Source organism: Trichosurus vulpecula, chromosome 4, assembly GCF_011100635.1.
Source record: "Trichosurus vulpecula isolate mTriVul1 chromosome 4, mTriVul1.pri, whole genome shotgun sequence".
In the NCBI taxonomy this organism is placed as follows: domain Eukaryota; kingdom Metazoa; phylum Chordata; class Mammalia; order Diprotodontia; family Phalangeridae; genus Trichosurus; species Trichosurus vulpecula.
The window spans coordinates 12166771-12180121 of NC_050576.1; the positions used below are offsets into that span (position 1 = coordinate 12166771).

At 45.4% G+C, this 13351-nt stretch overlaps 1 protein-coding gene across 1 annotated transcript in view; it reads right to left on the bottom strand.

The window, feature by feature from the left end:
* Positions 1-13351, bottom strand: part of IL12RB2 (interleukin 12 receptor subunit beta 2) — a 75098-nt gene that overhangs the window by 39644 nt on the left and 22103 nt on the right. The window contains exons 6-7 of the mRNA XM_036757806.1: positions 11826-11976; positions 5357-5436 (exon numbers count right to left, since the gene is read on the bottom strand). Of these exons, the coding sequence (XP_036613701.1) occupies positions 5357-5436; positions 11826-11976 (231 nt within the window). The remainder of the gene's footprint in view (positions 1-5356; positions 5437-11825; positions 11977-13351) is intronic.

Sequence of the window (13351 nt, forward strand, 5' to 3'; positions counted from 1 at the left end):
TCTGACATCCATTTCACAACTAAAACCATGATCCCAAGTCTCATCCTAATTCCACTGTACAAGCCTTCAAATATCTGAGAACAGCTAACACATTTGGTCAAGTTATCTTTTGTCTGGGTTAAATAGCCCTGGTTGATTCAACTGACGTTCCTTCCATGGCAGGGACCTCAGGCCCATCACCATCATGGCTGCTGTGAGGAGTGAGTTTGGGGCAAGTATTACAAAATATATAACCACATAACTATATATATATATACATACATATGTGTGTACATATATATTCCCAGGTACACACACACAAAACTAGATAATTGCATTAAAAATGTTTGGGGTTTTTTTTTCTTCCATTAACAGGGCTGAACCAAGGATGAGGTTGATATTCTGGCCCTGCACAACTCAGGGCAATAGGTGGAAGATGCAGAGAGGGAGATTCCGGGGCTTTTAGTCAACGTTTAACCACCGGCTGGGGTTGGGGGGCAGGGAGAATGTATGCACATACGCTTTTAAACCTAATCTGCATTATTAACACTTTCTGAAGTCTAGACAATCAACAAAACAATAAATCAAGCCCAGAACTGAGGCTTTCGCCCATTTCTGAGATGTAAATGCTCACAGTGAAAATTTAACACTGGGTGGGGCTGGTTAGAACCGTTCTAGCACACTCCCGGGCAGATTGGTGATTTATGTGAAAGAAATCTACCTAAGGCTGTGCTGTCCAAAAGTGGAATATAGTAACAATTCTTTTTAAATATTTTCTTCACAACCTTTTCACATCTTTTAAGATCTTTTTTTGTTGTTCTGTTTCTGTCTGGCCTTGTGTTTGCGAAAGGGGAGAATTTCCAGGTGCCGACACTCTCTACGCCCAAAAGATTAGCAACTGGTCTTTAGTTTATAGCCTTTGAGAACAGTCTGGGGTACTTACGGTCAGTCAAGAAGCCTTTACTAAGCAGTATTCTATATAACAAAGCACGTGCTGAGCTCTGGGATACAGAGAAAGTGGAAAAACAGGGTCCCAGCCTTCAAGGAGCTCATATTCGAATGGCGAGACCAAGGACAAATAACCACATGCAAGTCTAAGACTGGTTCCCTCTGCCCTACCACGTTCTCCCATACAGTTTAGGATTAGGAAAACAAGGGCCATTTTGGAAAAAAAAATCTCATTTCATTTTGTAATGTTTCTGTAACTTGAAATCTCTTTTGGATTTGACCTTGGCAGGATATTTCCCTTTCTCTCTCTGCACCCCCACCCCCAACTTCATCTTCCCTCTGCTGCCAGTGTGAGTTTCTGGGTGGGGGGGGGGGAGCACTCCCCTCCAGCCTCCATGTAAAGAAGCCACCTGGGCAGCCATTCCTTCACTTTCCAGCTGGCCGCCTTCCTTTGGCCCTTCTTCCACATTTCACCCGATCTCCTCTCCTCTCCCCTGCCCTATCTCCACCCCACCCCCCCCCCCACCTTTTCAGCTTCCCTTTCTGGATTGTCTTCCTTCCCGGATTGGATTGTAAGCACTTTGAGGACAAAGAGACTTTTCATATTTGTATCACCAAGTTTAGCACTGTGTCTGGCATGTAGTAGGTGCTGTTGATCCAGTATGAGAAAAGAAAATATATTTGTGCTATGACCTAACACAACTCATGTCATTTTCTAATTCAAGATGAGTTTCTGTTTAGCGATATTTAATTTTTTTTAACATAATACCAGTTGCATATGTTTTTGTAATGTACTCTGGGTTGGGTTTTTTGACTGTTTAAAGAAAGAAAGTATTTTTTGATCTAAAAATAGCCACTATCAAAGGAGACATAAGAGATCTTGGGGAAACTGTGCTTTCAGAGGAGAAATAGAAACTGCCCTTCATCCAGGAAACCTGGAAAAATGAGTAAGTTACTACCTAGAAATGCTGGTGACTCGGGAGGGATTTTCCCTCCCCTCCCAGCTCCTGGGGCTACGCTGAGTCATTCTGTGCCCCCTCTTAATGTAAACATCCGACAAAAGTGAAACAGCTGAGCCCCGAGCCTTTCCCCAGGCTGAGAAAACCGCCCTCTCTTCTCAGAGGCTGGCTTGCCAGGCTTTAACTGGAAATGCTCACGGGCCAGAGGTCCAGATCCCCAGCGGCAGCCCCTCGAGCGTCCCTGCACATCACAGCCCCAAGGAAGAGAGTACCATGCTCTTGGCTCCTGCAGGCCCCGGGGGCTAGCTCTCGCTAAACTCACTGCCCCCTCAGTGTCTAGTAAGTACAACTGTTTACAGGACTCCTCTAGAGGGTAAGCTCCTTGAGGGCAGAGGCTTGTTTTTGTCTTTATCACCAGCACTTAGCAGGTTCAAGTGCTTAAAAAATGCTTGTTATTGAGTGATGGAGTAGTTCAGACAGAAGGAAAGAGTCTGACCATAGTTATCTTGTCTTGGCTAGATATTGAGCCACTAAAGCTTTCCTGGAGAGCATTGGTTGGAATCCTTGGAAGCACCCACAATCTGAGCCGGAGGATAGCTGACTTCATTACACATCAGTCTCCTCTTCTGTAAAGGGAGGCAGATGCGACTGCCCAATAACAAATTTAATGTCTGTCCTCCGGCCCCTTGTACCCACTACTGCTGATTCTGCCCTCCCGATATCAGGCAACACAAGGCTAATGATCCCTTTTCCATGGCAGCCCTTCAGATGCATAAAGAACCTCAGCAGTCACCTGGCCTGCCCCCACACACACCAAGGAATCCCCACTGTCACACACCTGATGGGAGGGTGGCCAGTTTTGTCCTAAAACCACCAAGGAGAGGGAGCCCACCTGCTCTGAAGACAGCGGCTCTCTTAGCTTTTGGACACCCCCCACTGTTCGGAAGCACTTCCTGACCTCTGAATTAGCCTCCCTGCAGCCTTCCCTTTGGGTCCCCCTCTGAAGCCAAACATCCCTCCTTCATTCACTGGAAGGCAACTATTACGCCTCCCCCAAATCTTCTTTCCTTCTAGCTGAATGAGTCATTTCTTGAAATACTTCCTCAGATGGCAGGAGCTCAAGGCCCTTGGCTTTCCTGGCTGCCCTCTGCCACTACTCTCAAGCTCATCAGCATCCTTCTCGAGCCACAGTGCCCAGAAATGGGCACAAAGCTGCAGAGGATTCTGAGAAGGGCAGGTGGCGATGCTTCATTCCCAGCAGCCCTGATGAGTGCAACCCAGGCTTGCATTAGTGGCCACATCCCACTGCTACACCAGACTAAGCCCCCCCCCCCCCACTCCAATCTTTTTCAGAACAGCTGTTTGTCTATCCAGGCCTCCTCTATTTCTGAAGTTGAATTTTTGTGCCAAAGGGCATGACTTTACATTGATCCCTAACGAATTTCATCTTCTTGGATCCAGCCTCAAGAACAATTTGGATCCAGATTTGCCTGGGGCACCGAGGCACTGCCCTGCCAACTCTTCCCAGCTTTGGTCCTTCTGCATCTTTGTGCAGCAAACCTCACCCAAGTCACTGATATGCCACTTTGCACAGGGGCAAAGATCCCCGGAGCACTCCACTGCAGACCTTCTACCATGCTAGCATGAAGTCATTAAAACTATGGACTCTTTAAATCTGGCTATCTAATCAGTTCGAAAACAACCTGGCTCCATCACTGGCTGATCCATACCCTGCCATGTCCTCCACAAGAAGAGTGTAAACAAGGTTAGCAATAGCTTTGCTAAAATCAGGTAAATTACACCCACGGCAGTCTGGTCTCCCCAAGTCTTCTCTTCTCTGAAACAACCATCCCCAGGTCCTTCACCTCATCATTACATGGCACAAAGCCCAGACTCTTCATCACACCCTGGTTGCCCTCCACAGCATGCTGTCCAGGGTCAATGTCCTTTCAAGTTGTGGTGCCCAGCACTGACCAGAGAATTCCAGCCATGGGAACTGACTGGGGGCAGAGATAGCAGGATGAGCTCACCTTGTCATTCCCGGAAGTTCTGCCTCTCTGAAAACTCCAAGATGGCGGCAGCTTTGTTGGCAGAAAAAGGCTGGCCAAATGGTTTTCTTTTTAGTCTGAATGAATGCACCTTGGCCTAGCAACCCAGTCCATCAGCATTTACTAAGCCCCTACTATGTGCTAGGTGCTGTGCTAAGTACTATGGCAGTAGAAAAACAGTTGGCCTGGGAGCCAGGAAGACTTGGTTCTGGTCCAATTTCTCAGTGCTCCAGGCAAATCTCTAAGATTATACATTGCCAAAAAGGAGACTGAGGTATTTCCTCCTCCAGGAGTCCCATTGAAATGACAGGTCTAACCTCCATCCCTATCTTAAGGAATACAAATGGTTATAGCCATTCTAAGGCCTTGACTGCCAATCCACATGCTATTTCTAGTAAGTCCCTGATGTAGAGGCTGATGCTGGTCCTCAACAACTTTTGTGGGAGAGACAGGATGGGGAGGAGGGAGAGCAGGGAGGAGAAAAAAAGGGATCGTTGAGAGAAGGAGAGGAGAGAGAGAAGGAAGAGAAAGAGAGGAGGGAAAGAAGAGAAGGGAGGGAAGAGAGAAAAACAAGAGCAGATGAGAGGGGAAAGAGAGGAGAGAGGAAGAAGAGGAAAAGGAGGAGCGGAAGAGGAGAACCAGACAAGGTGAAGGTGGGGAGGAGAGAGCTCCTTCTCCACTTGCATCATTTCTGAAAATTGAAGGATGCTGAATATTAACCAAATCCCTACCTCCAAGCCCTCCTCTGATCAAGTTCCCCTTCTGACTTTGTGGATCTGTTTCAATTTAACTGTCATTTACTGGGGAGCTGAATGACTCTGCCGGCTGCTGCTACATCTGCTACTTAGCCCAAGGAAAGGGCAGGTCAGGCCAATGCTGGAAATCCTGGATCAGCAGATCCAGAACCCCACCTCCACCACCCATCTCTGAGGCCCGAGGGCTCACCCCTTGGCCTGTGTTATCTCCCTAACCACCACCGCCACCACCAAGCCTGCCCCGGCCCCAGCCTCTCCACTAGGAACCATAAGAGAATCACAATTCTAGAGCTGGAAAGAAGCTCAGAGGTCAGCTTGTTCAAACCCCTCCTCCCACTCCCACCCCCGCCATCTTATGGATAAGGAAACTGAGGCCCAGGGTGGTTAAGTTAAGGAATAACTTCTATTACCAAGGAGAGCTGGTGGAAAGGCCCGCCCTGGAGTCAGCTCCAAATCTTACCTCTGACACTCCAAATCTGCTTGACCCCCAGCAATTCTCTGAGCCTCAGGCAGTCTCTAAGACTCTATTCTAAGTGGGCTGTGATCTGGTTAGGCCAAGGAAAGCATGTTAGAGGAGAGAGAATTTCAGCAGAGCGTCTCTGCCTCTAAGCTCTCACGATGCCCTGAAAGAATCCGACAGACCTGTGGGCTTCCACCACAACCTCACCTTCCAAAACAGAGAGATATTCTGTAGGCCGCCTTCTAGGTCATCTGTCGTGTACCACACGTCCAACCTTCCAACCGGTTCTGTTTGAACGGAGAAATAAGTTGTTTCATCCGGGTCAGGAAGAGCTTTTAAAGTACCGGAAACAAAGTCATTTTAAATCAATTTATAAAAAAGTGAAAGGTCACACAGCCACAGGCTGTGGTAGACTCATAACCTGGGGGCTGTGACTTTGTCTTTATAAAATATTTTGCTAATTTCATCTCAATATAATTTGGTTTCCTTTGCAATCTTATGTATTTTACTTTATTAGTCTAAAAACACGATTCCACAAAGGCCACAGCAGGCACCCAAAGAGGCCATGGCCAAACAGGTCAGGGGCTCCCAATTTAAAGGCCTCTCCTGAGTTAAACACATCCCATTTCTAGTCAATTCAATTAAATAAAGCATTAATTAAAGACCTACTCTGTGTCAGCCACTGTTCTACAAGTAAGGAGCAGAAATGGTCCTGCAGTAGATAAGCCTAGAGTTAGGAAGACCAGAGTTCAAATCCTGCCTCAGACCCTGGACAAGCCACTTAATCTCCATTTGCCTCAGTTTTGTCAATTGTGATAGCCCCAGCACCTCCTAGGGTTGTTGCAAGGATCAAATGAGAAAATATTTGTAAAGCACTTAGCCTGGCACATAGTAGACATAATAAATGTTAGCTATTACAATCCTTATTATTAAAGAGATACAAAGGGAAAAAGGGAAAAAAAAGTCCCTGCCTGCAAGAGGCTTGTCTCCTACCAAGTTTTACATTCTACACTAGTTAATCATTACCCATCAGTCAAGAGATATTTCCTGAGCACCTTCTACAGCCAAAGTGCTGGGTGCTGGGTGCATAAGCCCAGGTACCTGACCTCAAGAAGTTTACAGCTGAGCAGGACATGGCCATGTGAAATGTGATACCACTTCTTAGTGCTCTCATCCTCCTTCAACTCCTTTCCATTTACTTCAGATCAGAGGATCAATCAACCAGTATTTATTAAGCTCCTACTATGTGGTAGGCTCTGGGGTAGGACTGGCCACCATATGACCAGATGTCCCAGCCATGCTGCCAGCCTCCCTCCCTGCTCACTCTCAGGTCTGGCCCCACCACAGCCTGCCCTCCCCCTCACCCCACTTTCCAATTCCTTTTAGGTGTTATTTTACTTAATCAGCTCTGTAAGTATATGGACCTTCTTGCCTTTGCATCCCAAGGACTTAGCACAGTGCCTGGCACTTGGTAGGTGCTCTATCTCCATCTATCTTTCTGCTCTTCTATTTCTCCATCTTTCTAGCTACTGATCTGTAAAAAAAAGTAAAAATGCACCCCAAAGAGTAAAATACATACAGGGTAATTTGAGAGGGAGGGCATGGCAGTCAGGGGGATCCTGAAAGGCTTCACGCAGAAGAGCCGAGATTTAGAGCTGGAAGGAGACTTAGACGTCCTCAAGCCCAACACCATCATTTTACAGATGAAGAGCAGGCTCAGTCATACGATCAAGGTTACACAGCTAGTAAGTGGCCTAGGCAGGAATCAAACCCAGGTTCTCACACCGAGCTAGAGACACTATCTCCTGCCGGCAGCAGGGAAACTCCTAGAGAGCAAGCGGGGGGCGGGGGGGGGGGGGGGAAGAACGACCTTTCTTTCTCCCTCCCTCCCTCTCCCTTTCTTCCATCCTTTCTCTTCCTTCCTTCCTGTATATCCAAGACTCGGCACAGAGCCTAGCAGATAGTAGACACGTCATAAATGTTGAATCTTGGATTGTCAATCAAAGACTGAAGTGTCAAACGTTTCTATGTCAATGAATTGTGATTTAACTGGCATAGGAACTTCCTTCTGCCAGCCCACGTATAAGTTAGAGCCTTAGAGATTTTTGAGGCTCAAGAGATTGGCCCGTGGCCAGGGTCACTCAGTAAGTGTTGGAGATGGGATTTGAAATTAGGTCTTCCTGATTCTAGGTCCTGTGCTCCATTCACCTTACCACACTGCCTGTCAAATACTGATTTAAAAAATAGCCGATTAAGGAAAACCACAAAACAAATCAGCCTTAAACTGATGAAAACCTTATTTCAGAAAAAAAAGTCACCAAGCAAAACCACAGCATGGTCCTACTGTACTTGGAGGCCAAAAAACCATCCTGGTGTCAGACAAGGAATTTGAGACGTAAGCCAGAAAATTGCATAAATGATATTACATTATCAGAAACTCGGGAATGTAGGCCTAATTAGCTGGAATAACATCAATGAGTCACACCCTCCTAGGCAAATGTGTAAAGGCTTAAGTCAAGAAATAGGACATTGGTCCTTAGGGAAATCATCTGTTTAAACCCCTTGTTATAAGATGTTTTTATGCTCTTCAGTAAGGGGGAAGGAGTGGCTTTAAAACAAGGTATATCCACACACGCACCCGTATACACACACACACACACACATTAATCAATAAGCATTTACTAAATGCCTACTACATACCAGGCACTGCAATGGAATATATTTGAATCTTGCTCTGAATTGTAACATCCTTTTCATTACTACTAGGTATTTAGGATTAATAATAACAATTCTTAGGAAGAACACAATAACAACTCCATTAGACTTGTATTCTGTCTTGCAGTCTTTACAAAAATTATTTCATTTGGTTCTCACAAAAAACATGTGAGATAAATGCTGCAGGTATTATTCCTTTCCCTCAATTTTGCAGATGAGGAACCCAAGTCTGATAGTGATTGAGTGACTTGTCTAAGGTCACACAGCTAGTAGGATTCAAATTCACTTCTATCTGACTTCAAGTCCAGTATCTAAATCACTATTGCCCAGAGTTTGGCAGCTAGTGCCTTCTTCTGACAAGAACTATTAGTACAAACAAGACACTTTTGTTTTTGTTCAGTCATGCCCAACTCTTTGTGACCCCATTTGGCGTTTTCTTGGCAAACATACTGGAGTGGCTGGCCATTTCCTTCTCCAGTTCATTTTACAGATGAAGAAACTGAAGCAAACGGGGTTAAGTGACTTACCCAGGGTCACACATCCAGTATGTATCGGAGGCCACATTTTAACTCAGGAAGATGTGGTTTCCTGACTCCGAGCTCCATACTTTATTTACTGAGGCAAGATTCGAATCCAGGTCTTCCGACTCTAAGTTCAATGCTCACTATTGATCTAATATGGGCATTCTAGGAGATCTTTCTCTTTACATGATAAATTGGGTGGGGGCTAGGAAGCAGTGGATACAGAATAACCCAGACCTTGAGGTCATGGTCAGTCACCACATATCTATATATTTACTGTATCGGGCACTGGGATATGCTCTGATGATACAAAGAAGATGAAAGTAGTCCTTTCCCAAGGCAGCTCCCGTTCTGAGAGAGAGCTCAGACACTTACTAGCCATATGGCTCTGGACAAGTCATTTGCCTTCCCGAGTCTGTTCCCATACACCAATGGGAATTCTCATCCTTGCCCCCCAGGAGGGTTGTGAGGGGAGTGCCTTGTAACCCTCGGAGCTCAGGGCGATGAAACCGGCCGCCCACAGTCAAGCCCGGACTACGAGGGGACCTTGATTGGGGCACAAAGTTGCCCGGGCTGCAGCATAAAGGGCGCTCTAACGGTGTCAAACCACTGCACTCAAGTAAGACTGGAACTAATTCATTGCTATTTGGCACCACAAAAGTCATCTAAACTCCTACCTTATATTTTGGTGGTTTGAAAAGGCAGGAATTACCTGCCCTGAAGCAGTAGGAGATGGAGAGAGAGGAGGCCGTGTTTCTATCAAGTGAGAAGTTTGTAAAGCACTTCATGTTCCTGAGCATCTCCCGCAGCCCCTTCCCCGCCCCCTCCAATCCTCATTAGAATATAAGCTCCTTGAGCGCAAGGATTGTCTTTCAGTTTGTATTTGTATCCTTGGCACTTAGCACAGTGCCTGGCACACCAGAAGCACTTAATAAATGCTTGCTGATTGCTCCGCATTCCCAGTACTTAACACAGTGCCCAGCATATACATAGTCGGCACTTAATAAATGCTTATTGACTAGACAACAATCATGGCAGGCGGCTCCTACCGGCTTACTATCCTCACTTGACAGATGACTTAAGGAAGGCCCTTGCCCAGAGGCAAGTAAATGTCAAAAGTAGAATTCAAACCCAGGTCTTCCTGACTCCAGTTCTTTACCCAAGGAGCTTCAGAACATGAAAAGCACCAGAAAACGTTAAGCCTCCTTCACCTCAGAAAAGGAAAAAAAAAAGTGAGGTGGAAATCAGATATCCTAAGACTACAGAATCTCTCATTTAAAAGACAAAGTAGAATGGGATGGGGGGGGAAGAAAAAAAAAACATTTTAAAAAGAGTGGAAGGGGATTTCTGCATTGCCTGGGACATTGCTTAACTTTAAAATCTACGTTCTCACGACACAGGAGATGCTGTCTGGGGATGGCCAACCTGGTCATGAGCCCTTCCAACCAACTATATCCAAAATCTATTTCTTGCCAGATTTCCCTCGCGTTAAAATCCTTCCAGCAAAGGTTGAGTGACCACTCCGCACGTACGTGGTGGCCTGGAAACTTTGGAAGGAGGTGGGCTCTGTGGCTGCTGATTCAGCTCCAGAGATTTCATGATTTTGAGATATGTAAGAATTTGCCTTTGGGGAGCAGAGTCGCTACTGGAGGGCTTTAAAGAAGTCGACGTTCGATTTCATGTAAGTGTAATGTACAGTAATAGTTACAATAGGATTGAAATTGAATTGAAACCTTACTGAGTTCACAGCAGAAAAAAACCCAACTGAAAACCCCGAGCAGACAAATATGTGCTTAAGGGGTGAAAAGGAAGCTGGGGGGAGGGGGGAGAGAGAAGAAAGAGACAGGAGGGACAGAAGAGAGAAGGGGGAGGGGGATGGGGAGGAGGGGAGAGAGAAATATCACACCTTTGGGGTCTTGCATCAATTAGTGTTTCAGAAAGGAACTGATGACAGAAATAGCGGTAAGTGGTAAGCACCAAGGAGCTAAGAATACAGCCCAGGGTGTTTAAACAACCCACAAGATCAGACTTAGAAAAGGAAGATGAAAACATTGGGCGTCAGCCAAGATGGCTTTGCCAGGGGAGGGGTGTTTCAGGGGAGTAGGCATTTTCTGCATAAATATCAGAAAACCTTCAGAAGGGCAGTCTTCTTCTACACCGCTGCCTCCCCGCCCCACCCCCTACCAAACAAGTCTCTTGTTGAGCATGTTATGGGGATGTGAAAAGTCAAGTCCTGATTTTTAGTATTTTATTTATTATTATAAAATCATTTATTTTTAATTATTTTTTGGCCTGAACTGTTTGCGTGGAAAAGGGGGGAGGAAGGAGGATCACTCCTTGTGTGGAAATTCCCTTCACTTATTCAGACCTGCCAGATCTGTAACTTATCCTCTTACAGAATCCCCAGTTGTGGGATCTTGGGTAAATTCCAGAGAGATTAACCTCCCTGACCCTCAGTTTCTTTATCTGGCGATAAATACTTCCCACCTCACCTCCCCTGTTGTGAGAGTCAGATGAGATAGAATCCATGAAACTGCAAATTACACAGCATTGTACAGCTATTAGTTATCAGAGACAGGATTCAGACTTAGTCTCTCTTGACTCCGAGCCCAGCATACTTTCTCCCTATGGTTATGATGATGACCATCCTCCTTACTAATTAAATAAGGTGGTGCAGTGGGTAAGACTGCTGGGCCTGGAGACGGGGAAAACCCCAGTTCACATCCAGCCTCAGACACTTATTAGCTGTGTGACCCTGGGCAAGTCACTTAGCCCTGTCTGCCTCAGTTTCCTCATCTGTAAAATGAGCTGGAGAAGGAAATGGTCAACTACTGTACGTTTGCCAAGAAAACTCCCAATGGATCGTGAAGAGTCAGACACGCCTGAACAGCAACAACAATTCAAGTCTATCTTGTAGACTGAATTAAAATTTTGGAAAGTATAATGAATAAGAGGTTTGAGGAATTAGTCCAAAAACACGGGAGGGGAAAAAAGAACACAATTAATTTAAAAAGATGACAAGATTAAAATCATTCCTATAATGTACTGAACATGGTGGCCTTTTCCTTTGGCCAAAATCCTGAGTCTGTTCGCTGATGGACAAGAGAGGGAAACAGTGGGAGCAATCTAGTCTAAACGCCTCCACTCCAGCTTTTGATCTGACTGTTCCCCATGACGAAGAACTAATAAAAACAAGCTCATTTGTCAGGAGGGTTTCATGCTTTGGATGTCCAAAATCTTCCATGATTCTACATCCCCTTTGGGGCAGGGTGTCATGAACCATCTTGTTATGGCTCCACTCTCAGAATAATGGTTTTAAATAACTGAAGGAAATGCTCTATTTCAACAAGAGATTAGTAAAAAGCAGCAGTAATTTTTTTCTCAAATTTAGATTAATGAGAATTTGTGTGTGTATGCACACGCGTGTGTGTGTGTAATACCTTCTTTTGGAGTCCGAGTTCTCAGTAATTTGCTCCAGTCACTCCACCTTCCTTTGACTGAATGTAGCTTGGAGGAAATCTGAAATTCATACTCTGTAAATGGTTTCAGGTCGTACAGATTGTATCTTCCTCCAGAATTAGCGATATGAACCTTGAAATACAAACAAAAAGTTCACAGGAGAACAAGGAATGTTAAATAAAGTTAGCCCAATGGTCTTTGAAGCTGCCTTCCTTTTCTGATTCTGTGAGAAGAAATCTTAACGTCAGCCAATCTGGATTTCTGACCACTTTGCTTTGAATTTTCATTTGCATGACCATTCGTTAAGTACCAACTATCTGTCGATTGATGAGCATTTATTAAGTTCCTACTGCATACCAGGCACTGAATTAGGTGCCAGGGGCATGAGTACAAAGAATGGAATGCTCCCTACTTGAGAAACTTTACATGGTGGGCAGAGCACTCTATTAAACCCTGGAAGACAAATAGAGTTTAGACAACTATACCTGCCTGCACCAAGGTTAAGACCTAGTGGAGGGATATGTCAACATATATAAATAACTATGATATAATACATGATTGGTACAAAGTGCTATGTGGAATACACAAGAAGTGGGGCGGACACCTCGAAGGCACCCATCTAGGTCAGTGCAGTGGACAGCTCCAGACCTGAATTCAAATACAGCCTCAGACACTTACCTGTGACCCTGGGCAAGCCACTTAACCTCTCTCTGCCTCAGTTTCTTCATCTATGAAATGGAGATAACACCCCTGCCTCTCAGGGCTGTTTTGAGGATCAAATGAAACAATAACTGCAAAGGCCTTTGCAAACCTTAAAAACATTATTGGCATCACCACCACCACTAAGGGGGTTGGGGAAGAGTCTCCCAGAGGAGGTAGCATGTTGGGAGGAGACCTTCCAGGCATAGGGCATCATGGAAATAAACCTATTGACTCAGAAAAAAGTCTGGTCCATGATTTAAATGCAGACCAGTGGTTCAGTGTGATTCAAGTGGAGTAGGTCTGATGAGGAGTAATATGAGAAAAGTGGAAACAAAGCCAGCTTCAAGCCCCTGCTCATGAGTCTTTCTTCTCACCTTCAATCTGGTTCAGACACTCCTGACTCTCTCTTGCCCTTTTTCCTGTGTCAGTATCTTTTCCTTCCCTCCCCTCTTCATTGATCAGACTTTAGATACTTTCAAACCATGACACATCACGACCCTTCACTGTTTCAGCAAGATAGGGTCAAAGGAGGCTTTTGAAATATCCGGGTTCAGATCCCAATGCTGTCCCTTAGCTAGTCGGCTGACCTTCAGCAGGTCATAATTCATCTCGATAGGTCTCTGATTCCTGATCAGGGGATTCTAAGAGAGGTGTGGAAGGAATGCATTCTAGGCATAGGGGGCAAGCCGGTGCCAAGGCACAGAAAGCCACGGATGAGGAAAGGAAGAAGGTCTGGTTAACTAGACGATAGAGGTAATATGTTATAATGGCCTAAGGGTAGGGTGGATCCACGTTGGACAAGGCT